Genomic DNA, 24,005 nt, shown 5'->3' with positions numbered 1-24,005 from the left:
CAGGCACTGGGGGCTGTGAGATCTGAACACCTTGTTTTGCAGGATGACTTTGACAATGATGTGGATGCTTTGCTGGAAGAAGGCCTTTGTGCTCCCAAGAAGAGGCGAACGGAGGAAAAATATGGAGGAGACAGTGATCATCCATCTGATGGAGAAACAAGTGTGCAGCCCATGATGACCAAGATTAAAACAGTGCTGAAAAGTAAGTTTGTGGGTCACAAAGTAGTGTTTCCAGGCATTAGAAGTACCATTGTTTCCTTCACAAAAAATGTTTGAAGAGCCCTCTGATACCAGGCATCAATCTGGGTAGAGACATGTGTTTGAATATAGCAGTCATGTCTGATGAAAGGAAAACAGATTAGACACAAGGACTCACCCTTTGCACAACCCAGGTACAGATTCTGTTGTTAAGTGTTTTGGAAATTATAGAGCCTTAGACATTGTGCAGAGGAGGGAGCATCAGTGTGTGCTGGGAGACAAGAAAACTGGCAGCCAAAGGATGTGGAAGCCCAGTGGTGGGTATTCAGCAAGGTGGCAGGCAATGATTATGGTTCAAGCTTTGTGTCAGGTTATGTGGGAAACCACTGAAGGTAGGCCATTGTTACCTAATTTCTATTTAAAAGCATGACTCCTAGGGCCTCAGCATAGCATGTGTACTTTAGGTGGGAAATATGTGGTAGTGTTTTGTATGAGCATGCAGTGGGTCTTGCACTTGGATTTGTGGATCATTAATACGAGAACAGTTGAGAGGTACCCAGAATTGTGCTGTGAGGCTCTGTCATTAAAGTGGGGCAGGTGTGGGATGAGTTGGGATTGGTTTCAGTCTGTACTTGCCTAGAGGCACCTGTGATTGTCCTGGTAGAGATGTTGGGCTCAGAAGAAGGGCTAAAGAGATACATGGGTACTCAGGCACATGGATGAGACCCTGGGTGCAGAAGGTGATGAGTGACTGGGATGGAAAATAAGAGGTAGGTGGCATGTGACTGCCCTCCTTGGATCACTTAGGGGACAAGTCAGCAGATACCTTTTGTTTGGTGGTAGATGAGTAGAAGGAATGTCAGGATAGGTAACTGCAGATGTAATGAATCTGAGGCTGCAGCTTCTAGAGGAGATGTGGGGCAGGGAGTGATGATTTTGGAAGGTTGGCATCGTGTTCTTCCTATAGTTTCAGCAGGCTTACTCTGAGCATATAAACCTAAGTCCATTTTGTGCAACCCATAGTCAGCAGTAGACCTGGTCTGCCTAACTGCCTAGCAAGAGCCATGGCAGGGACCTCAGTCCTTACAGCTGCTGTGAGGTCTTCAGCTATCTGGGCTGGTTATGACTACTCATTGTCATAGATGAGTGGCCAGGAACCTGTGTTATGTATTATTCTTGGCTTGTTTGCTTCTCCAGATTTAGCCCAAAGATAGTATGAGGAAACTCCACCATGACCCAAACCCTGGGAAGAAGAAACCATAGGGTGTACTCTGACCTACAGAGCACTCTTCTGAGCCATGTCTAATAGTGACCTATGTGTTAGGTATAGGCCCTAGGGTCAGGTCCGCCTGGTTGGGAGACTACATTTCCCTGAGAGTCATTGATACTTTTTTCTTTTAAAAAATGTTTGTTTATTTACTTGGTACCAGGGATTGAACCTAGGAGCACTTAACTACTAAGCCACATTCCCAGCCCTTTTTTTTTATTTTTTATTTTTGAGACAGGGTCTTGCTAAGTAGCTTAGGGCTTCCCTAAGTTGTTGAGGCTGGCTTTGAACTTGTGATTCTCCTTCCTCAGCCTCCTGAACTGCTGAGATTACAAGTATGCACCACCATGCCTAGCTGTTATTTTTTTCCATAATATATATATAGTGTTTAGATTTCATCTGCATTTTTTTCTTCAGTTTCTAAATTTTATTTTGTTTTAAATACCAGCAAAAACATTGCTTTATAGGGAGGTTTGAGGCAAGAGGATCACAAATTCAAGCCCAGCCTGGGCAACTTAGCGAGACTTTGTCTCAAAACTTACAAAAGGGCTGGGGATGTAGCTTGGTGATAGAGTTTTTTTTTTTTTTAAATATAATTTTTTTTAGTTGTTATGCGGTGCTGAGGATTGAATCCAGTGCCTCACACATCCTAGGCAAGCACTCCTCCACTGAGCTACACCCTCAGCCCCAGTGGTAGAGTTCTTGCCTAGTATGTGAGGCTCTGAGGAGCCCTAGCATTCACACATTTAAAAAAAAAAAAAATTCTGAAACATTTTTTCTTTATTTATTTTTTAGTTGTAGATGAACACAATACCTTTTCATTTATTTTTATGTGGTGCTGAGGATCGAACCCAGTACCTCACAAATGCTAGGCAAATGCTCTACCACTGAGACACAACCGTAGCCCAAAACTTTTTTCTTATGGCCTATAAAGCAAAGAAGGGGTTGGGAGTAGTGTCTTAAAACCAATATAGAGCTGGTTGTAGTAGCACACGTCTGTCATCCCAGTGGCTTGGGAGGATTGCAAGTTCAAAGTCAGCTTCAGCAGCTAAATGAGGCTCTAAACAACTTAGAATTGTCTCAAAATAAAATAAGGATGTGAGGGTGATCTGGCTGCAACATCTGTTACCCCATTGATTGCCAGGGTTGATTTGACTGATCTGGCTGGTTAGGTGGGTGCTCCCTTCCTCCCTCACCACTCTATGTGCATCTCTCCTGAAGCTGCACGCTTAGTTGTAGGGGATGACCTTCCCTGATAGAGGAGGAATGTTCTTGTCAAGGGTATACAAGTAGGTGTGCTTTCATGCTGGAACCTCCAAACAAGCTCTCAAAATAAAAAATAATAAGGGCTGAGGAAGTGGCCCTGGGTTCAATTTCTGCTACCAAAAACAAAACAAATTAAAAAAACCCCACCAATATAAAATTTTTTAAATAATTTTTTATTTATATGACAGCAGAATGCATTATAATTCTTATTACACAAATAGAGCACAATTTTACATATCTCTGGTTGTATACAAAGTATAGTCACACCAATTTGTATCTTTATACATGTACTTTGGATAATAATGTCCATCACATTCCACCATCATTTCTAACCCCATATTTGCTCCCTTCCCTCCTACCCCTCTGCCTTATCTAGAGTTCCTCTATTCCTCCCACGCTCCCTCTCCCTACCCCACTATGAATCAGCCTCTTATATCAGAGAAAACATTTGGCATTTGTTTTTTTGGCATTGGCTACTTTCACTTTGCATTATTTTCTCTAACTCCATTTACCTGCAGATGCCATGATTTTATTCTCTTTTATTGCTGAGTAATATTCCATTGTGTATATATATGCCACATTTTTTTTTTTTTTATCCATTCGTCTATTGAAGGGCATCTAGGTTGGTTCCACAGTTTAGCTATTGTGAATAGTGCTGCTATAAACATTGATTTGGTTGTGTCCCTATAGTATTCTATTTTTAAGTCCTTTGGGTATAGACCGAGGAGAGGGATAGCTGGGTCAAATGGTGGTTTCATTCCCGATTGTCCAGTTGCTTTCCATATTGGCTGCACCAATTTGCAGCCCCACCCAGCAGTGTATGAGTGTGCGTTTTTCCCCAAATCCTCTTCAACACTCATTGTTATTTGTATTCATAATGGCTGCCATTCTGACTGGAATGAGATGAAATCTCAAAATGGTTTTGATTTGCATTTCTCTAATTGCTAGTGATGATGAACATTTTTTCATATATTTGTTGATTGATTGTATATCACCTTCTGAGAATTGTCTGTTCAGGTCCTTTGCCCATTTATTGATTGGGTTATTTGTTTTTTTGGTGCTTAGCTTTTTGAGTTTTTTATATACCCTAGAGTTTAGTGCTCTATCTGATGTGTGAGGGGTAAAGATTTGCTCCCAAGATGTAGGCTCTCTGTTCATCTTACAGAATGTTTCTTTTGCTGAGTAGAAACTTTTTAGTTTGAGTCCATCCCATTTATTGATTCTTGATTTTAATTCTTATGCTAAATGAGTCTTATTAAGGAAGTTGGGGCCTAATCCCACATAATGGAGATTAGGGCCTACTTTTTCTTCTATTAGATGCAGGGTCTCTGGTTTTACTCCTAGGTCCTTGATCCATTTTGAGTTGAGTTTTGTACATGGTGAGAGATAGGGGTTTAATTTCATTTTGTTGCATATGGATTTCCAGTTTTCCCAGCACCATTTATTGAAGAAGCTATCTTTTCTCCAATGCAGATTTTTGGCGCCTTTGTCTAATATAAGATAATTGTAATTTTGTGGGTTAGTCTCTGTCCTCTATTCTGTACCATTGGTCTACCAATCTGTTTTGGTGCTAATTCCATGCTGTTTTTGTTACTATTTCTCTGTAGTATACTTAAGGTCTGGTATAGTGATGCCACATGCTTCACTCTTCCTGCTAAGGATTGCTTTAGCTATTCTGGGTCTCTTTATTTTTCCAGATGAATTTCATGATTGTTTTTTCTGTTTCTATGGGGAATATCATTGAGATTTTGATTGGAATTGCACTAAATCTGTATAGTGTCCAATATAAAATTTATTAATTTAAAGTAGTGTTTTATAATGACATGTCACCTGGTCACTAGGAATACTGGTTGACAGATAATGCCATTTATTAGCAAAGCATACCTGGCCCCTGGGTTGCCTGTGGCCATGGTTGATCAGGCAGGAAAGAAATACAGTGTTCACCAGAAGTGGAGACGAGAGCTGAGGCTAGAACTCCTATCTTGCACAGTCTTATTCCAGGCTCCTCATGCACTGATTCTTCATGTATAAGTTCCTACCTTATACCAAATGCTGTCTTAGAATTAGCAGGGAGCAAGACATAGGAACTTAGATTCTCTGGAAAGACCCAGATATACAAATACACAAACATAGGAAGTTTGATGTGCAGGAGGCTCCATGGTGACAGTACTAAGTGTTTAAAAATAATTGCAGTATGTTCTCATCTTTCATGCAGGTCGTGGCCGCCCACCTACAGAGCCGCTGCCCGATGGCTGGATTATGACTTTTCATAACTCTGGAGTCCCCGTGTATCTGCACAGAGAGTCTCGGGTGGTCACCTGGTCCAGGCCCTATTTCTTGGGAACAGGAAGCATACGGGTAGGGGAGGAATCAGTTGTGAATTAAGGGTGTTTGTATGACTGAAATGTGCCTGTCTGTAATGTTTTGTACTGAAGCCAAATGGAGGCTGGTGAAAGGTAACAGGTTTTCAGACTTTGAGTTGTTCTTGTAACCTCTTGCAAATTCGCTGTCCACAGAAACATGACCCTCCTCTGAGTAGCATTCCCTGTCTGCATTATAAGAAAATGAAGGACAATGAGGAACGGGAGCAGAGCAGTGAACTCACCCCCAGTGGGGAGGTGTCCCCTATCAAGCCCCTGAGCCGATCTACAGAACTGGAGTTCTCCCTGGAAGAGCCTGACCCCATGGGCACAGACTCCGGGCCACCAGATGAGAAGGACCCGCTAGGGGCTGAGGCAGCCCCTGGGGCCCTGGGGCAGGTGAAGGCCAAAGTTGAGGTGTGCAAAGATGAGTCAGTTGGTAAGTTTTCCTAGGGCATTTTCTTCCTTCCTTTCCACTTAGAATCCATCTGCAGAGGTGCTTCTACATCCCACCCCTACCCAGAGATCTTATTTCTCCCACCGAAAGCCATCGTTTCTTGTTCCTAGTTGCATCAATGTGTGTGTCTGCTCCAACATGACTGGAAAGGCCTGTCTCCCTGCTTTTGAGAGAACCTGCCTGAGTGTGGCATTAAGTTCCTGTGCTCAGGCTTTTCAGAATCTATATGGTTGAGGCTGCCATACAGGATGAGCAGCCCTTTTCTCCTGGTTACTTATATGATCTTTCCTGAACTCTTAGTTTTTTGGTAGAATGTGCTCTTGTGGTGGTGTTTGAATTTATCCTTATGATCTCAGAATGGACCTTCATTCCATACTCTTCAATATATATGTTTCTTAAATTTTGCAGTTGCTTTTTAGATACTTTTTGGTGTTTTCTAGTCTCTCCTCCACATCTTTTAGTTTAGTTCTGTCCCCTCAAGTAATAGACCTGTCTTTAGGGTGGCACATCTCTTTCAGCCTTCCTGCTGAATCACTTCAAAGAGGACTTTGTTTTCAGCTTCTCCGTGTATTGCTGTACTGCCTATGCTATAACTCAGTTGAGTGTAAGGTGCCCTGGAAGAGGTGTGGGGAGGAGAAAACTGTTGCTGAGGTGGGGGAAAGTAGACTGGGAAGAGGTCAAGTACAAAGGTCCAAAGGAAGGGAGCTGTCTGGATGTGTTAGTGAATGCAGAAGTGGGAGGATGGAAGGGAAGAGAGTGACAAGGTCAGAGTGGTACTGGGAAGCTGCTATTTGGAAGTCAGATACTTTTCTTTTTCTTTCTTTTCTTTTTTTGAGGTGCTAGCAATCAAAAAGGGCCTTGTACATGCTAGACCATGTATAAGGTGTACATGCTTGTATACCAACTGAGTTATATCCCAGCCTTAGGTACTTATTTTGATAAAGGGAGAGAGAGATCTGAAGATTATGTCATTTTGTTTTTTCTTTCTTTTAAGCTTTTTTTTTTCTCCTCATTTTTCACATTCTTGTTTTTGCTGCAAATAAGATAAAAGGATATCCCAGGAATCTAACCACATGGGACCTGCCAGAATAATTTGAATTGGTAGAGGGAAGAGGCTTGATTTCTCACTTTCTTTACACTTTGAAAGGGGCAGGGAAAGGGAAATGGGTATCATGTGGTCCAGGCTTATTTGACGAGTAGCCTTTCACTATCTTGTGTACAAAGGGAACATGACTCCTGCTTTCAAAGTTTAGTTGGATTCTCTGGTAAATCTTGCACAGATCTGGAGGAATTTCGAAACTACCTGGAGAAGCGTTTTGACTTTGAGCAAGTTACTGTGAAAAAATTTAGGACCTGGGCTGAGCGACGACAGTTCAACCGTGAGATGAAGCGGAAGCAAGCTGAGTCTGAGAGGCCAATCCTACCTGCCAATCAGAAACTCATCACTTTATCCGTGCAGGATGCACCTACAAAGAAAGGTGAATTGGGCTTATAAATGTCAACATCAGCACACATAGTATGTTTGTTTGTTTTAATTCCATTTGTTTAGTGTGTGTACTTTGTGAGTGAATTGCACTTAATTTAGAGCTTATGTTTATCCTATGAATGCAGAGGTCTGCCACATTCACAGTGGTGGGCCCCTAATGAATGATTCAGTAATACAGATGGTGCCAGCTCCCTGAGTACTAGCTTGTGGTATCTCCTCACGCTGTTGCTGAGATGGTCCTTCTTGTCACAGAGTTTGTTATTAACCCCAACGGGAAATCCGAGGTCTGCATCCTTCACGAGTACATGCAGCGTGTCCTCAAAGTTCGCCCTGTTTATAATTTCTTTGAATGTGGTAAGTTTGACTTTCTCCATTTAATTCCTATAGAATCATTTAAAGAATAAATGTCAACATCACTTTGGTATGGGCTAGGGAGGTGGCAGCTGAGTATTTGGAATGGAAGTACAAAGGAAAGTCAAGAAGTGTATTGCAGATAGGTACTTTGTTTTCACAGAGATGAGGGTGAATGACTCTGTTTCCTTTCTCTAGTTCTTCCCATTTGCCTTGCTGTCTCTTGACTTTGTATTGTCTCAGAGCCTTGTGAGGAAGGCTTCTCTACTGTGCCTTGGGTCCTTTCCTGGTTCCTGATACCCCTAGTGGATGAATAGACCTTAGGCTGCCACATCCCACCAGCTATCTTGCATGATATCTTCCTCACATTTTTATGTAAATTAGCCTGTCTTTGGAAGTCAAAGCCTGGTTGTTTCTCTGGTTCACTGCATCCTGTGATTCCCCACTCCTAACAGTCCTGTGTTCCATCTTTCAGAGGCTTTATCCGTATTCCAGGAGGCTCTGCCTCTAGCTCCTGCTTCCCCTGTGACTCAGTCTCTCATGGTTCTCCATTTCTGTCAATTTTCCCATTTGTGCTGTCTGTTCCTGACCATCCTCATTCCTGTCTTTATATTTTAGGGATTCTGTGGTCTTTGCAGATGAGGGACTTGCTCTCTGCAGAGATAGCTGTCAATGTGGGCAGATTGTGTGTGTACATACTTTATGTCTTGGCAAGTGTGTTTTAAAACAAGTAATTTTAACTTTAAGAGAACCCAAGTGAACCTTTTGGTGCCTCGGTGACCATTGATGGTGTGACTTATGGATCTGGAACTGCAAGCAGCAAAAAACTTGCGAAGAATAAAGCTGGTAATGTGTTTACTTCAGTGTCCTGGAGACATATGATGCCTGCTGGGTTTGCCTTCACCTTGTTAAGGGAGGGATGTTAAGGGAGGGGCTGAGCAGTGGCAACAGGTGTGGGTATGTGGGTGGGGCACATTGACATTATTTATGTAATCATCTACTTGATTTTTAATATTATATGTTCATTGGAGTAGACTCAAATAGGGTAAAGTATGAAACTTGAAAGTAGAACAGAAACTCCCTCTCTGCTAAATGACAGGTGGGCCAGTGTCTTCTGTGCTTGCCCTGGCCATGCACTGGTTAGAGCATACTTTAGAGCCAACTGGGCCATGCTGGGTGCATATTGTAGAACAAGTTTGTTTTGAAACTGAGCAAAATATGGGCATGTCAGTAAAGAGAAGAGGCGGATCAGCATGCTGCCACTATTCTCAAGTGTTTTTTACATTTTTGGGCCTATTTCCCGAGTTTTTTAGACACTACAGTAGGGACTAAGTGCTCATTACACACAGCTTATCTTATCTCTTGGAAAACTGGTGTTTACTAGTTGAAATCCATTGCTGTTTTGTACCATGTCCTTCCTATTCACTTCTATTACTGGCCCTCATAGTAGTTGGCATTCTTTTACTAAAGCCATTTTGCCTAATATTGTTTTATTTGGCCTCCTCTATGGAAGGTACACATAGCAGAATAATGTTGGTTGTCCTTCCCAGCCCTTAAATTCACAGGCGTGTATTCTTGAGGTTTCTCCCATTGTTATGTTGTCTCCCAGAGCAGGTCTGCCCTGTACAGAGCAGGAAGTGTGTACAGTTTCACTGGATTTCGGGGCAGTGAAAATCTTTTCTGCTTCTAGAACTCAAGAGTGTCCCTCTGTGTTGCTTTTTGGTGGTGGTGAATGCTGAGAACAATGGGAAACCTTTCTGCATTGTGTTTACTGTCTGTTATTTCCTCTGCATGGCTGATCCAAGGCTTACACTGTCCACTTCAGTCATGAGGAAGGCCTACTGTCAGTGTTAGAGAGATTCTACCTAAAACTGGTTTTGAGCATATAATCTACAAATGGGGCCTGGTGTATGGGTGGGAATATTCTGGGGTATGGTCTGGGCTGTCCCCTTGGCAGTGTCACTGTTTGCTGCCCAAGTGCTGGTATTTGCTTCCTCCACCCAGATTCTAGTACTAGACATCTGCATTGGAATGCCTTTTTTACTTATTTATTTTGCTGTGATGTCTTGCTGGCAATTGAACTTTGGCTGAGTCAGACTGAACCATCAGCACATGGGCTGTTATACTTACTTCTCCTCACCAGTGGTGGGTAGCAGCCCTGTTCATGTGGGTGTCATCCCCTTGCTCTGCCCTGTATATATTCTCTCCAGAATGTACCTCAGATCTAGTTGCCTTTCCTTGCCCATGGCAGCCACTGCCCTGAACCCTGTTCTGGATATCTGCAGTAGCCTGCTATCAGGCCTCTCTGTTGGCCCTCTCAAAGTTATATTTTCACACACCACCGATGCAGTTCTAAAACACATCCAAACTCCTCCTTTGCCTGTGATGAGAACTTCATGGTAAAAGTATACACACTTGGTATGGCTTGTGAAGCTTCTTGTAGCCTGTCCCATTATTGCCCTTCCTTAGGATGTGCTTTTTTTTTTTTTTTTTTAATTTTTTATTGTTGGCTGTTCAAAACATTACATAGTTCTTGATATATCATATTTCACAATTTGATTCAAGTGGGTTATGAGCTCCCATTTTTACCCCATATACAGATTGCAGAATCACATCAGTTGCACATCCATTAATTTACATATTGCCATACTAGTGTCTGTTGTATTCTGCTGCCTTTCCTATCCTCTACTATCCCCCAGGATGTGCTTTTTTTCTTATCCTATCCTGACCCTGCCTCTAAAATGCTTCCCCAGGGCTCTTGCTTACACCTCTGAACTGTGGAGATGGGAACTAGCACAGGGCTCACTCTATAGGCCAGGCAGTGTACCTGGCTTCCCTTTTAGCTAGAGCCCCAGAAAGAGGGCTGTGTTTACTCTCTCACCCTTGGGCTTTTTCTTTTTATAGCCCGAGCCACACTGGAAATTCTTATTCCTGATTTTGTTAAACAGACCTCTGAGGAGAAGCCAAAAGACAGTGAAGAACTGGAGGTGAGTTCTTATGGTCCTACTCTGTTTAGAGTTATGGCTGCAGTGTAGCCACCTGCCCTATTGACCTGATCTGAGGCTTGCCCACAGGCCGTGCCCATGTCCTCTGTGCCCTGATTTAGTCATCCAGCCTCCAGGTTATTGTTCATACTTCATAAATAGAAAACTTGCTTGTCTTTTGTGCAAGCAGGGAAAAATTATCCTTTTTTGTTGGAGATTTTTGTCCCTTTGTTTTGCCACATTGAGTGTACACTATAAATGTAGATCTGTGGTGGGAATGAACCTTTGAGGTAGAATCTATAAGATTTTGATTGTTCTTTATGTTTTAAGAACCGTTTAAATCTAGTTGTAAACTTTTTAGGGTGAATATGATTTTATGGTTATTTTTAGCAAGGACTTTTCAAATTCTGAAGGATAGATTCTTTTTTTATGACAGCTTTATTGAGATAATATATATACACTATAAAATTTTACCTTTCTTAAAAAAATATTTATTTTTTAATTGTAGTTGGACACAATACCTTTATTTTATTTATTTTTATGTGGTGCTAAGGATTGAACCCAGGGCCTCACACATGCTATGCGAGTGCTCTACTGCTGAGCCACAACCCTAGCTCTATATTTACCTTTTAAAAAATAAAACTCAGTGGATTTTTGTATATTCAGTGTTGGACCACCATCACAACTGTTTAATTTTAGAATATTTTTATCACTCAAAAGAAACTCCAAACCTATTAGCAAGTCACTCCCAGTTCTTCTTGTTTTTCAGCCCCTGACAACCACTAATTTGCTTTCTGATCTTGTAATTTTCTAGTTTCAGATATTTCATGTAAATGGAATCTTATCATATATAGTCTTTTGTGACTGGTTTCCTTCACTAGTATGCTGTATTATTAGCTGTAGGTTATCAGAATGAGGATGCTTCCTTTTATTTCTGGTTGTGCTGAATTTTTTAATTATTTTGAGACAGAATCTCACTATGTTGTCCAGGTTGGACGTGGACTCCTAGGCTCAAGTGAGCAGTCTACCTCAGCCTCCAGAGTAGCTGGGATTATAAACATGTGCCACCACATCCAATTTACTACTGAGTATTTTCTTTCTTTTTTTGGTGATGCTGGGGAATCAAACATGGCCTTGTGCATGTTAGGCAGGTACTTTACTGCTGAGCTATATCCCAAGTCCCTGCTGAGAATTTATTGGAGTTTGTTAGATGCCTTTCTACTTCTATTGAGATAGGTGATCATGTGGTTTTATTTTTTATTTTATTATGGTTTATCTTAGTATGGTGTATTACATTGAGTTTTAGATATTAAACCAACTTTGTATTCTTGATAAATTCCACTTTGTCTTACCATATAATCATTTGTACGTGTTGCTGGACTTGGTTTGCTGGTATTTTGTAAAAGATTTTTGCATCTGTATTTAGAAGGAACATTGGTCTATAGTTTTCTTGTGATGTCTTTGTCTGGTGTACTTATCAGAGTAATATTTGCTTTCTGGAACAAGCTGAACTTGAGATCCTATATCTTTTTTTTTTTTTTTTTCTGATTGTATACAAAATATATTCACACCAATTCTTGTCTTAATATGTATACTTTGGATAATAATGATCGTCACATTCCACCATCATTTTTTTTTTTAAAGTAAAACTTTCTAATGTACCTTCTTTTACTATTTTTTTTAGATATTTTCCTGGTGGTTTTTCTAGGAATGATATTAACATATAAACTTATTAAAACAGCTAGTTCAGATTAATACCAACTTTAGTTGCATGTAAAAATTTGTTCCTATTGTAGTAGGTACTATGATTGAGCCCAGGACCTTGTGTTTACTCTCACCACTGAGCTACATCCCCAGCCCCTCTCTGCCTTTTAAAAAAATTTTACTTTGAGACAGGGTCTTATAAATTGCCCTTGCTGGCCTTGATCTGAACCTCCAGAGAACCCTGTATTGTAGGTATACATCATCATGTCTAGCTTAGAACAAATTTCTTGCTTTTCAGTCTTTTGTCATCCACTGCTCTCTGATTTTTGTGGTTTCTGAAGAGAAATGCTGGTAATCTTATTGAGGCTTGCTTGTATTTGCTGAATCCCTTTTTTTGCTGCTTAGAGATTCTCTTCTTTGACCTTCAGCAGATGTGTCTAGGTGTGGATTTCTTTAAGTTGAGCTTCTTTGATGCGTAAATGAAAGTTTTTCATCCAACTTGGGAAGTTTCAGCCACTGTTTCCTCAAATATTCTTTTTTCTGTTTTATTTCCCTGCTTTCTAGAACTCTAATCAATGTAAATTGTCATATCTAATAGTAAATTATTCCACAGGTTTCTGAATCTATTTTTCTTCATTCCTTTTTTTCTTTCTGTTCTTCAGACTGGATAATCTATTGATCTATTTGTAAGTTTGCTGATCTTTCTTCTGCCTGCCTGAATCTCCTGGGGAACTTCTCTAGTGACTATTTCATAATTCTCTCTCTCACTCTCTCTCTCTTAGCAGTGTTGGGGATTGAACCCAGGGCATGATGCTGTGCAAGCGCTTAGCCATTGTGCTACACCTCCAGTTTCTCTTTATTGATATTCTGTATTTTGCAACATATTCTTTTTTATTTATTTTTTAGTTGTAGTTGGACACAATATTTGATTGATTTATATGTGGTGCTGAGGATCGAACCCAGGACCCCACACGTGCCAGGCAAGTGCTCTGCCACTGAGCCACAACGCCAGCCCCATTGCAACATATTCTTAAATTGCCCCCTTTTTTTTTCAGCATTCTTCTACAAGCTTTATTAATATTTCATCTGTGTTTTACCACAATATTGCTATTTTACAGATCAAAAAACTAAAATTTTAAGCTGATTATAGTACCGCAGTAATCCCAGAGGATGAGAGGCTAAGGCATGAGGATCTCAAGTCTGAGGCCAGTCTTAGCAACTTAGTGAGGCCCTAAGCAATTTAGGGAGATCCTGTCTCAAAATTAAAAAAAATAAATAAAAAGGGCTTGGGATGTGGCTCAGTGGTTAAGCACCCCCTGGGTTCAATCTGCAGTATCTCCCCTGCCCAACAACAACAACAACAAAAAAAAACACTAAAAGTTTTAGCGAAATTAAGTAACTTGACCAAGGTTACACAGCTAGAAAGAAAACCAATATTCAGATGCAGACTACAAGAACTCTTTGCCTAATGAAGCTGTAAATCTTCCTTTTCTTTCTTTCTTTTCTTTTTTTTTAAACAATACTGAAACTCAGAGTACTTTAATACCGAGTCACATCTGTAGCTCTTTTTATTTTTATTTAATTTTTTTTTTTTTTTTGGTACTTGGGATCGAACTCAGGGTCACTCAACCACTAAGTCACTATTTTGTAATTTATTTAGAGACAGGGTCTCACTGAGTTGCTCAGCACCTTGCCGTTGCTGAGACAAGCTTTGAACTTGCGATCTTCCTGCCTCGGCCTCCTGAGCCATTGGGATTACAGGCGTGTGCCACTGTGCCGGCTTAGTTCTTTTTATTTGTTCTAATTAGTTATACATGACAGTAGAATGCATTTTGACCCATCATACATACATGGAGTATAACTTCTCATTCTTGTTGTACATGTTGTAGAATCATATCTTATATGTACATTGTGTAATAATGTCTGATTCATTCTACTGTTCTTCCTACCCCCATACCCTCTCCCCTGCCTTTATTCCCCTTTGCCTAATCCAAAGTTCCTCTATTTTTCCTTAGCACCCCACCACCACCATTGTGAGTTAGCATCTGCATATCAGAGAAAACATTCGGTCTTCATTTTTTGGGATTGGCTTATTTCGCTTATCATGATATATTCTCCAGTCCATCTTTAATTCTTTAGACAGGATTTCTTTTAGTTTGAGTGAGTTTTTTATAGGTGATTTAAAGTCTTTGTCTGGTAATTTCCAGCTTTCTTAGGGATAGTTTGTATTAACTGCCCCCCCACCCCACCGCCCCAACATGTGGACTATATGTACTTTATTGGTTTTTTTGCATGTCTGGCCATTTAAAATAATATGTGGCAACTCTGAAAATCGGATTCCTTCCCCTCCCCAAAGTTTATTGTTTATGCTGTTTATTATTGTTGCTATCTATTTAGTGACCATATTAGTTTGCTAGGACTACTATAACAAAATATAACAAAAAACAGGTGACTTAAACAACCATAATTTATTGTCTCATAGTTCTGGAGGCTAGAAGTCCAAAATCAAAATGTCAGACCAGTTAGTTCCTTCAAGGGCTGTGAGAGAAGGCCTCTCTTTTGGTTTGGAGATGGCTGTCTTTGTGTTCATGCCTTTCTCCTTGGAGGCATGTTTGTCTCTAAATAAGGACACAAGTCATATTGGATTAGGGCTTACCCCAGTGACCTTGTTTTGTGTCACATGATTACCTCTGTAAAGACCCTATCTTTAAGTGTCTGGAATTGTGGCTCAGTGGCAGAGCGCTTGCCTAGCATGTGTGAGGCTCTGGATTTGAATCTGAGCACCACGTATCAATAAATAAAATAAAGCTCCATTGACAACTAAAAAATAAATATATATTTTTTTTAATGTTTATTTTTTAGTTTTTGGCGGACACAACATCCTTGTTTTGTATGTGGGTCTGAGGATCGAACCTGGGCCGCATGCATGCCAGGCCAGTGCGCTACCGCTTGAGCCACATCCCCAGCCCCTAAAAAAATATTTTAAAAAAAACCCTATCTTTAAATACATTCACATTATGAGATACTAAGAGTAAGGACTCCAACATGAACATTTTGGGGGGAGACAATTCAACCTGTAATTATAATGACTTTCCCAGACTAACTTTGATAAGTCTATGTTCTTTTAAAGATGTGCCTACCAAGTGAGTCACTGTTGCATTAGCTTAGTGGTCAATTGATGATTGGACAGAGATTTCCTTAAACTGTCCAGACCAGTAAGTCTCCCATCCTATGCTGAGGGGCTCTATATGCTTGTTGGGGCCCCCTCTGTGGTGCTGCAGGGATTGGCAGCTCTGCAGTAACCTTTCCTTCCACCCACGCACAACCTTTAGGCCTCCTAAATGGAGCAGTTAAGGCTTTCTCAGGTCTTTTCTGTGCCATCTAGATCCCTAGACATTGAAAAGCTTTTCAAAGTTCTATATGAACACCTCATTCCCCAGCTTTTCCTTATAAGATTTTTGGCCAACTTCTCGTTTGCACTACTAGTAGCAGCCTCAAGCAACTGCAGTATGAGGCTGTTATCACTGATTACAATGCCCTGGGGAACTGGGCTATTTTTCCTCAGTGAGCTCTAAGTCGGGGCAAACAGAAAAGTCCTGCCATGAGGCTTTTCCAGAGAGCTGCTAGATAGGCAAAAGAGTGACAATTCTCTGGGGTTAAGGTCTTGGGAACACATTCTGCCTTCAGTGGCTGCCACAGAATTGGTGTGAGTGGATGGGAAAGGGCAGGTTAAAGGGCCATAGAGTTCACTGTTCTTACCAACATTTAACTGCTTTTCTTGAATAAACACTCCTTAGATTGTTGAAAGCCTTCGTTAAGTTTCAGAGTTCTGCAAAAGTTGATTTAACAATTTTTGCTAGTGTTCTTTTGTGGAGGAGCAGATTTTGAAGATCATTATTTCACCATTCCAAAAGTGCTTTAGGATAGGATGCATTAAAATTTCTTTTTTTATTTTTGTGAACTGATTAATATAAATATGTAGTGTTAAATTGCTCTTAAGTTTCTAAATGTTTTTTGTGCTTTATGAAACTTATTTTGTCATGGATGGTCCACAGATAGATCAGAGATGCCATTCTGCGTAGGTACAGTCTTATCAAAAGACAAAATTGCAACAAACAGTTTAGAGATCTTAATTGGTTTTATTTGCAATTCTATATTTGGGCAATTTGTAATTCCATATAGAGTGAGTGGTCTGATTGGCTGAGCAGAGGTATTTGGTTTTATAGAGAGGGACAGAAGAAAGACGGAACAAAGAACAAAAAGTAGATTGGTCATTTTGAAGTTACTTTCCTTATTAGAAGAATAGAAAAAATAACTTTTTGGGGGGTGGGGGTGGGGGGTACTGGGGACTGAACCCAGGGGCACTTAACCATGGAGCCATATCCCCAACCCTTTTTTATATTTTATTTAGAGACAGGGTCTTACTGAGTTGCTTAGGGCCTTGCAGCTAGGGCTTTGAACTCATGATCCTCTTGCCTTAGCCTTCTCAGTTGCTGGGATTATAGGGTGTGCCACTGCACTCTGGCCTGATTTCTTGGAAGGTCAGATAACAATTTAGTTTTGTTGCTAATTTTTGGCCCCAAACTGGAGGTCCTTTTCTCCTCTCAGAATTGTGGACCCAATGATAAGACCAAGTTCTAACTTAGCAGTGAAGGAAGATTTATTGTTAACTAAGATAATAGGAGAAATAGGGAGAAAGGCTCACCGACCCACTTCTGAGATTATTTTATATATATATAAAGAAATGAGGGAGAGGTTAGGTTAATTATATTCACGTCTTTTCTGTGAATGGACAGAGAATTTTTAGGAATTTGGGTGTCACCTCCTTTTATTCCTTTTATGGTTCTTTCCTATCCTTGTCATGGCAGTTGTCAGCTGTTATGGTATTGTCGTTTATCATGCAGATAGAATTACATGAAGTTAAAATGTTTGGCAGTCAACTCTGGCAACCATCTTAGAACCAATCAATTTGGGGTAGTCTACCTGAATGGGTACTACTTCTAGCTTAAGGGCATGTCTTCAAAGACAAACAAGATTAGGGCAGAATTCTTAGTGAGAACTTAAGCAACTTAGCAAGACCTTTTCTCAAAATAAAAAAATAACCCTAGGTTCAATCTCTGATTAAAACAAAACCAAAAAAATTAGGACAGGACTAGGTCCCCTAACATACAAGATTAGAATGGGTAAGAGTTTTGGTTTGGAAACATAGAACTTTATATCATTGGATGGACTACATTTTGATTTTTAGTCTTTTTTTCTGGTGGGGGGTGGTGTCTCAAACTTAGTCCAAAACATCCTGTAATTCTTTTTTGACCAAGGATTGAACCCAGGGATGCTTAACTACTGAGCCACATCCCCAGCCCTTTTTTTTAATATATATATTTTATTTTGAGACAGGATCTCACTAACTTGTTAAGTTGCTGAGACTGGCTTTGAACTCTTGATCCTCCTGCCTCAGCTTCCTGAGCCTCTGGAATTACAAAGAGGTTCCACTATTCCCGGGGCATAAACTTCTCCAGTAAAAGTTGCATTTCAGCTTATTTTCTGAATGACTCAACTATGGGGAAAATGGTTTTTCAGGGCAGCCTTCTGAATAATGTCTGCTAAGACTCCTTTGCGGCCATTTGCACTCTGAGGACAGGATATGAGGTTGATGGCACTTAACCACGTAGGGTTCACAGCACCATCCTGAATGGTGACTCTGCCTGTCCTGTGATAATAGGGAACTCTGTGTGTGTGTGCGCGCGCGCACACATGCACAGAAGTACGAGTAAGTGACTGGGTTCTGGTACTGGGGATGGTCCAGCTGTAAGTTAGTTTCTCAGCATATACCCTGGGACTTGTCTGGGAAGTGGACCAGAGACTGTACTGGAAAGTAGCTCTAGAAAGAGATTTTCCTAGGTGAAGAAGAACATGTAGGGGAGGGGTGCTGCTCAAGTAGCTTCAATTAGGTTTGGAAATTCCCCAAATCTCCCCTTGTGTGGAGTCTTTTCCATACCAGTCTTCCAGTTATCTAAAACCAATTATGTGTCTGATAATTCAGTTCTGACACTGTCTACTTTGAGTTAATGTCAGATCTTACAAGGTAAAGAGCTCAGTCTCACAAGGCTCATCCCACAAATGGGGGACCCCTGGCTACTGACATTCCTACTCAGCCAGCTACAAATTTGGGGATTCCCACATGCTCCTGTCAAGTTCATTAGTTTTCTAGAATGACTTCCAGAACTCAGGAAAACATTTTTCTTATTACATTTGTTATTAAAGGATAAATGGGTGGCCAGAAGAAAAGTTACATATGGTGAAGTTTGGAAGGATCCTAAGTGCAAGAACATTTATGTCTCGGGAGTTGGGGTGCACTGCCTTTCTGTCATGTGATGTGTTCATAAAACAGGGAGCTCCCTGAATATCCATCTAGAAATTTTAATCCTCAGTCTCTAGCCATCCTTCTCTCCCACTGTGGTCAGGGTTAGGGTTGAAAGTTCCTACCCTCTAATCTCATGTTTGATCTTTCTGGGTACCAGCCCCAATACTGATATTCTAAAAGAACTCCTTTATCTATCTCATTAGCATAAGCTTGGATATGATGGTGTAGGTTGTTTTATTTTGCGGTGTTTTTTTTGTTGTTGTTCTGGAATTTAACCCAGAGCCTTACCTTGCCTTGCCACTTGGCCTTTACCACTGAGCTATATCCCTAGGTCCTACTGGGTCATTTTGAATTATAAAAGATACTGACATCACTCAGAAATACCTCAGGTTTTAGGAGCTGTGTGCTCAGGATTGGAGACCATACAAGACGTATTTTTATTATACCACACCTTGGTATAAGAGATACTTTTATATAGTGTCCCAGGTGCTCTGGAGAAGTTTTTTGATCCTTCTAACTTATTGCATGTATGTGTCTCTGTAGTTTCACATTTCTCTTGTCAGAGGAGAAAGTAGCTTTTCCTTCAGCAGGGTGGATATTTGAATAGTACATGCCTGACTGAAAGGGATGGCCATTGTGTTTCTAGAAAGTCACCTGGGATCTGGCAATTTTTCATGCTTATGAGGCTCTTTAGGTTGGAGTGGTCAGAATTGTGCAACTCTTCTCCAGGACTTCCTGGCAGAGTTGTGGAGATTTTGGAATAGTATCCTCTCCTTGAGTGGCCTGGGGCAGGGCTGCTTTGGGAGCTGTCAGGTGCAGTGATCTCAGAGTCTACCAGGAGGGCCTGAGTCCCTGTGCCACCACAGAGTAGAGAACCTTGGCATAAAGTGTGTGAATTGCATGATTAAAATGAGGAAACTTGAGGAACAGAATTGTCACCATTTCTTTTCGTGAAACTTTTGATCCCTTCATCACATTTTGTTGCTAGCTGTGAGTTAGCAACATGATTCATAGTTGTTTGAGAATTTAGGTATTAGTGACCAGATATGTCTCTTTAATTTTTTCAACTTACTTTTTTATTATTATAAAGTTAAATACACTTTTTTGGTGTAATTCTAGGAGTTTTGACAAGTGCATAGAATCATACAATCAGTACCACAATTAATATAGACTATTTCCCTCACTTCCCGCATACTCTCTCAAGCTATCTCTTTGTAGTCAAACTCCTAATTTGTATCTGCCGAAGGGTACTAGAATTTTCTCTACAGTTTTGCCAGTTCCAGAATTTCCTATCAATGGAGCCAGTGATAGCCTTTGAACCTGGCTTCTGTGCCTTGGCATATTTATCCATGTTGATGCATATGTCTTTAGGCCTTTTGTTCTGCTGAGTAGTTGCTACCAGATGGTTGAGCTACAGTGTCACTCCATTCTTACATGAGGGTCACTGATGCATTTCCAGTGTTTCATTGGCAATAAAGTTGCTCTGAGGCTGCCATGAGGATAGTGTGATCCTTGGGATTGATTTCTCTTAGGTAAATACCTACGATGGGATTGCTGGGCCAGATGACAGTTGTGGTTAACTTGGATTGCCCTGGTGCCTTTCTTACTAATTTGGTGGCCATGAACTGTGTGTCTGTCCTTTCAGCGAAACCACATTACCTTGATATCTTTAGATGGTATAAATCCTCTGGCTTTGTTCTTTTCAAAGAATATTTTTGGCTACTTCAGCTCCTTTGTCTTTTTATTAAAATCTGCTAATAGGATTTAAAAACAGTATGTTGATTCCTATTAAATTTTTTGATTGGACTAGTGCTGAATCTGTAGATTTAATTTGAGGAGAATTGACATCCCAACAATATTGAGTCTTCTAAATTATAAATAGTCTAACTCTCCATTTATTTACATGTTCTTTGATGTTTTTCATTAATGGTTGGTAGTTTCAGCACACAAATTTTGCTTATTTCGTGTTTTGGCACTATTATGAGTAGTACTTTGGTTTCAATTCCAATTATTCATTGCTAGAATGTAGAGAAAATTTATTATTTATATATTGACCTTGTGTCCTGTCATTTTGCTAACTTATTAGGTTTGGTAGTTTTTCTGTAGATTTTTAAAAATTTTCTGTGTATCGAGTCATGTAAACTATAAGTAAAGATGGTGTGGTTTCTGTCTTTCCAACCTGGATATCTTTTTTTTTTTTTTCATGTTCTTACCTAACTGCCTTGGCTAAAGCCATTATTGAATAGAAGTGATGAAAACAGACATCCTGTTCCTCATCTCGGGAAGCATCTACCTCTCACTGTTGAATGTAATGTGAGCTATGGGTTTTTTGTAGATGCCCCTTATCAGTTTGAAAAAGGTCTTCTCTGTTCCTGGTTTGTTCCTGTTTTTATCATGAAAGTTTGTTGGATTTTTTCCAAAAGCCTTCTGTATCTATTGACTTCATCATTTGATTTTTCTTCTTAATTTGTCAATATAGTTAATTATGTGATTTAAAAAAAAAAAATCTTGGGATAAGTCCTACTTGGGTACTACACACACACACACACAGTCTATATCACATATATATATATGTTTATGTATCCTTTTTTATATGTGAATGGTTTCCATTTGCTAAGTAAGTACTATTTAGAATTTTTGCATCTGTGTTTGTGAGAGATATTTTATAGTTTGTGTGTATGTGTGTGTGTGTGTGTGTGTGCACACACACATGTGCACCCACAGTCATTGCCTGGTGGTAATGTCATGGTATTAATGTCTCATAAAATGAGTTGGGAAGTGTCCTCCTTGAGTTTTTTAATAGAATTGTTGTTTTTTTTTTACTCAGTAGTCATCACCAAAGAAGCCCTCTGGACCTGGTGTTTTCCTTGTGGGAAAGTTTGTAATTACAGAGTTGATTTCTTGAATAGCTACGGGGCTAATCAGACTATTTTGATGGCTTGTGACCTTTAAAGTGCTAGTCTGTGTTGTCTAGACAGGAGTTAATGGGCATTAGGCTATCCATGTGTTCCTCATGGTTCTTTACTGTCCACAAAGCACTGATCAGTTGGGTTTGTCCTAGGCTGTTTGTCAACAGTGATTGTCTATAGGTCACTTCTGCAATTTTGTCTTCTTTCCCCAGCTGGAGCTTCCACACTTCCTTGGCAGGTTAACCCTCAACATGTGTGGCCTGTGGCAACTTGCTCTGTATTTCCATGGCATGGCTCTTTTACAGAGACTAATGTCTTTGTGCTTCTGAGCTTGTGCTCTCTAGCATACATGCTGGCTGGGCTCTGCCAGGGAGGAGTCTGGAGCCGGAGGGTAGGCAGCCTATCTGCCCAGCCCTGACACTGGCCCCACAGCCCAGGTGCTGACCTGTGGTTAGACCGTGTGTCCTTACAGCTGAGAGCACCACACATTGCTAATTGGTTGGCTACCTTGCCAGCCCTTGCTGATGGTTCCAGGGCCTGACGTCCTGGTGAGTGACTTTCCCACACTGATGCGGGCACTTGAGAGTAGAGGCGTCTCTTGGCAACCTGTTTGAAGACAACAGCCAAACCATGGCAGTTGGAGTTCCTGCTCACCATCCTCTGCAGTCCTCTTCAGAGATGCATCTTCCTTCCTCCGTGCAGTCCATGGTGAGTCTGCTTCCTCGCCAGAATAGAGCGAGGGCAGAGGAGCCTATGTCAGTGCGGAGAAGTTCTGGCACACCTTGGGACCTGCACAGCAAGGCATTTACGTTGAGTCTCAGCTTCTTCATGTGTCTCCAGGCCCCAAGTATTTCTCCCATCCATGGCTCTAGGCCTCTCTAGCCCCCTTCAGACCCAGTTGGTGGGAGAAGCTCTGTAAGGGCTGTGGGCTCCTGGTGGACTCCCTCTGGCTGGTGAGCCCCACTGTTTCTTGTCTGTTTTAATCTCTTCATGCGTGTTTATTGTCAAGTGGGTAAAGCTAACCTTTGCTCAGAATCTCAGGGGTACCCTGTTCTGGGTTGCATTGTGTCCTCTAAAAAGCCATTAGCACTTCATGCTAATCTCTAATACTTCAGAATGTGACCTTATTTGCAAACAGGGTTTCAGATATTGTTAGTTAACATGTGGTCATAGTGTGGCAGGGTGGTTGTGACTGGCAGTCTTATAAGAAATAAGAGAGGGAGAAAACACCAAGTGAAGATTGGACTGGTGCTGCTACAAGCCCTGGGAGCCTGGACCACCAGAAGCTGGAAGAGGCAAGGAAGGATTCCCTAGAGCCTCCAGAGAGAACTGACTTTGAATTTTTTTTTTTTTTAACTTTTGACCTTCAGAATTGTTAGACAATAAACTTCTGTTTTTTAAAGCCACCCACTTTGCTGTTCAGTCATGTGTTAATGGGGACACATTCTGAGGAATGTGTCATTAGGTGATTTTGTTGTACGAACATCAGTGTGTGCTACATTAAGATGGCTATGATGCCACTAGGTGATAGAATCTTGTGCCTATTATTGGCATGTTTGTTCTCATTGGTGCATTTCCTTGCTTTGTTACTGCAGCTCCTTCTAGATAGGTGGTCTGTGTGCCAGAATGGGCTGGACAGCATCTTCCATTCATCTGATACTGGGTTAGCCAGAGAGTGAGGAAAGGAAAGGCAAGGTCAGGTGTGAACTCTGTCCCTGTGGCCAGTGCACGGCTGGTCTTATACACTTCATAGTTGCCTGCTTCCCTATGACTTGTTGTGCAGAATTTTGCTTTTTCCCTTTGGTGGTTATCTTGGTTCCCTGTTAACCCTTCTTGCCTTTTCTGTTCTTTGATTTAATTGATCTGATTGTGTAGGCAGGGCAACAACATAGTTGGAGACTACAGCCAGGCCAGGCCCAACCCTTCCTGGCTTTCTCAGACTGGTGTCTTTGTGAAACTTTAGCTCTTGGAGAGCCAGCTTTAATATGTCTGGCTTCCTTTCTCCTACAGTCTGAATTATGAGAATGTTAAAGGATCTCTTGGAAGATGGTTTATCATTAATTTCTGTTGAGTTGTTCATAGTTAATCAGAATCAGATTGAGAAGAGATGTTCCAGATCTTCTGTGTGCTCAGGCTTTTTGTCATGCCATGCTTAGGGGAGTGGCTGAGGACATGGGCAGCTGGTCAGTGAGGTATAGAGTCACTGGTCCTCCACAACTGGCAGATTTCTAGCAGGTCTGTAGGGGATGTAAGTGAGGTAACAAGAAAAGACATCTAAGCATTGGGGGGGGGGAAATTAACAGCAGGGGGCCACCTCTCTGAGGCTGTGGATTTGGCCAGGACTAATGAGCATCTGCTTTGTGTTGTAGTATTTTAACCACATCAGTATCGAGGACTCGCGGGTCTACGAGTTGACCAGCAAAGCTGGGCTGTTGTCTCCATATCAGATTCTCCACGAGTGCCTTAAAAGGTAGGGTGGGAGGTACTTTTTGTCCTCAATCAGGTCATGGGAGCTCCTGGGCATCCCATGTCCTTGCTGGCTATTTGGGGTGAAGTCACTGCCAGTTTTCCCTGGGTTCACAGGAACCCTTTACCCATGGATGTCAGGCAGAGCCCCATGGGATTAAATTAGGTGTATGGAGAAGTTTCTTTTTGTCAG

At 41.0% G+C, this 24,005-nt stretch overlaps 1 protein-coding gene across 3 annotated transcripts in view; it reads left to right on the top strand.

Moving 5' to 3' along the window:
* Dgcr8 (DGCR8 microprocessor complex subunit) overlaps positions 1–24,005 on the top strand; it is a 37,010-nt gene that overhangs the window by 6,616 nt on the left and 6,389 nt on the right. For 2 of the 3 annotated variants that reach the window (XM_027924244.2, XM_071617767.1), the window contains 8 exons: positions 43–202; positions 4,947–5,089; positions 5,248–5,530; positions 6,829–7,026; positions 7,287–7,388; positions 8,133–8,231; positions 10,290–10,372; positions 23,716–23,816. In XM_027924244.2, the coding sequence (XP_027780045.1) occupies positions 43–202; positions 4,947–5,089; positions 5,248–5,530; positions 6,829–7,026; positions 7,287–7,388; positions 8,133–8,231; positions 10,290–10,372; positions 23,716–23,816 (1,169 nt within the window). Of the gene's footprint in view, positions 1–42; positions 203–4,946; positions 5,090–5,247; positions 5,531–6,828; positions 7,027–7,286; positions 7,389–8,132; positions 8,232–10,289; positions 10,373–21,861; positions 22,046–23,715; positions 23,817–24,005 lie in introns of those variants that run through there. The other variant, XM_027924245.2, reaches the window with a different exon arrangement.

This window comes from Marmota flaviventris, chromosome 1, assembly GCF_047511675.1.
Source record: "Marmota flaviventris isolate mMarFla1 chromosome 1, mMarFla1.hap1, whole genome shotgun sequence".
NCBI classification, from domain to species: Eukaryota; Metazoa; Chordata; class Mammalia; order Rodentia; family Sciuridae; genus Marmota; species Marmota flaviventris.
This window is presented reverse-complemented; position numbering and strand designations above follow the sequence as displayed.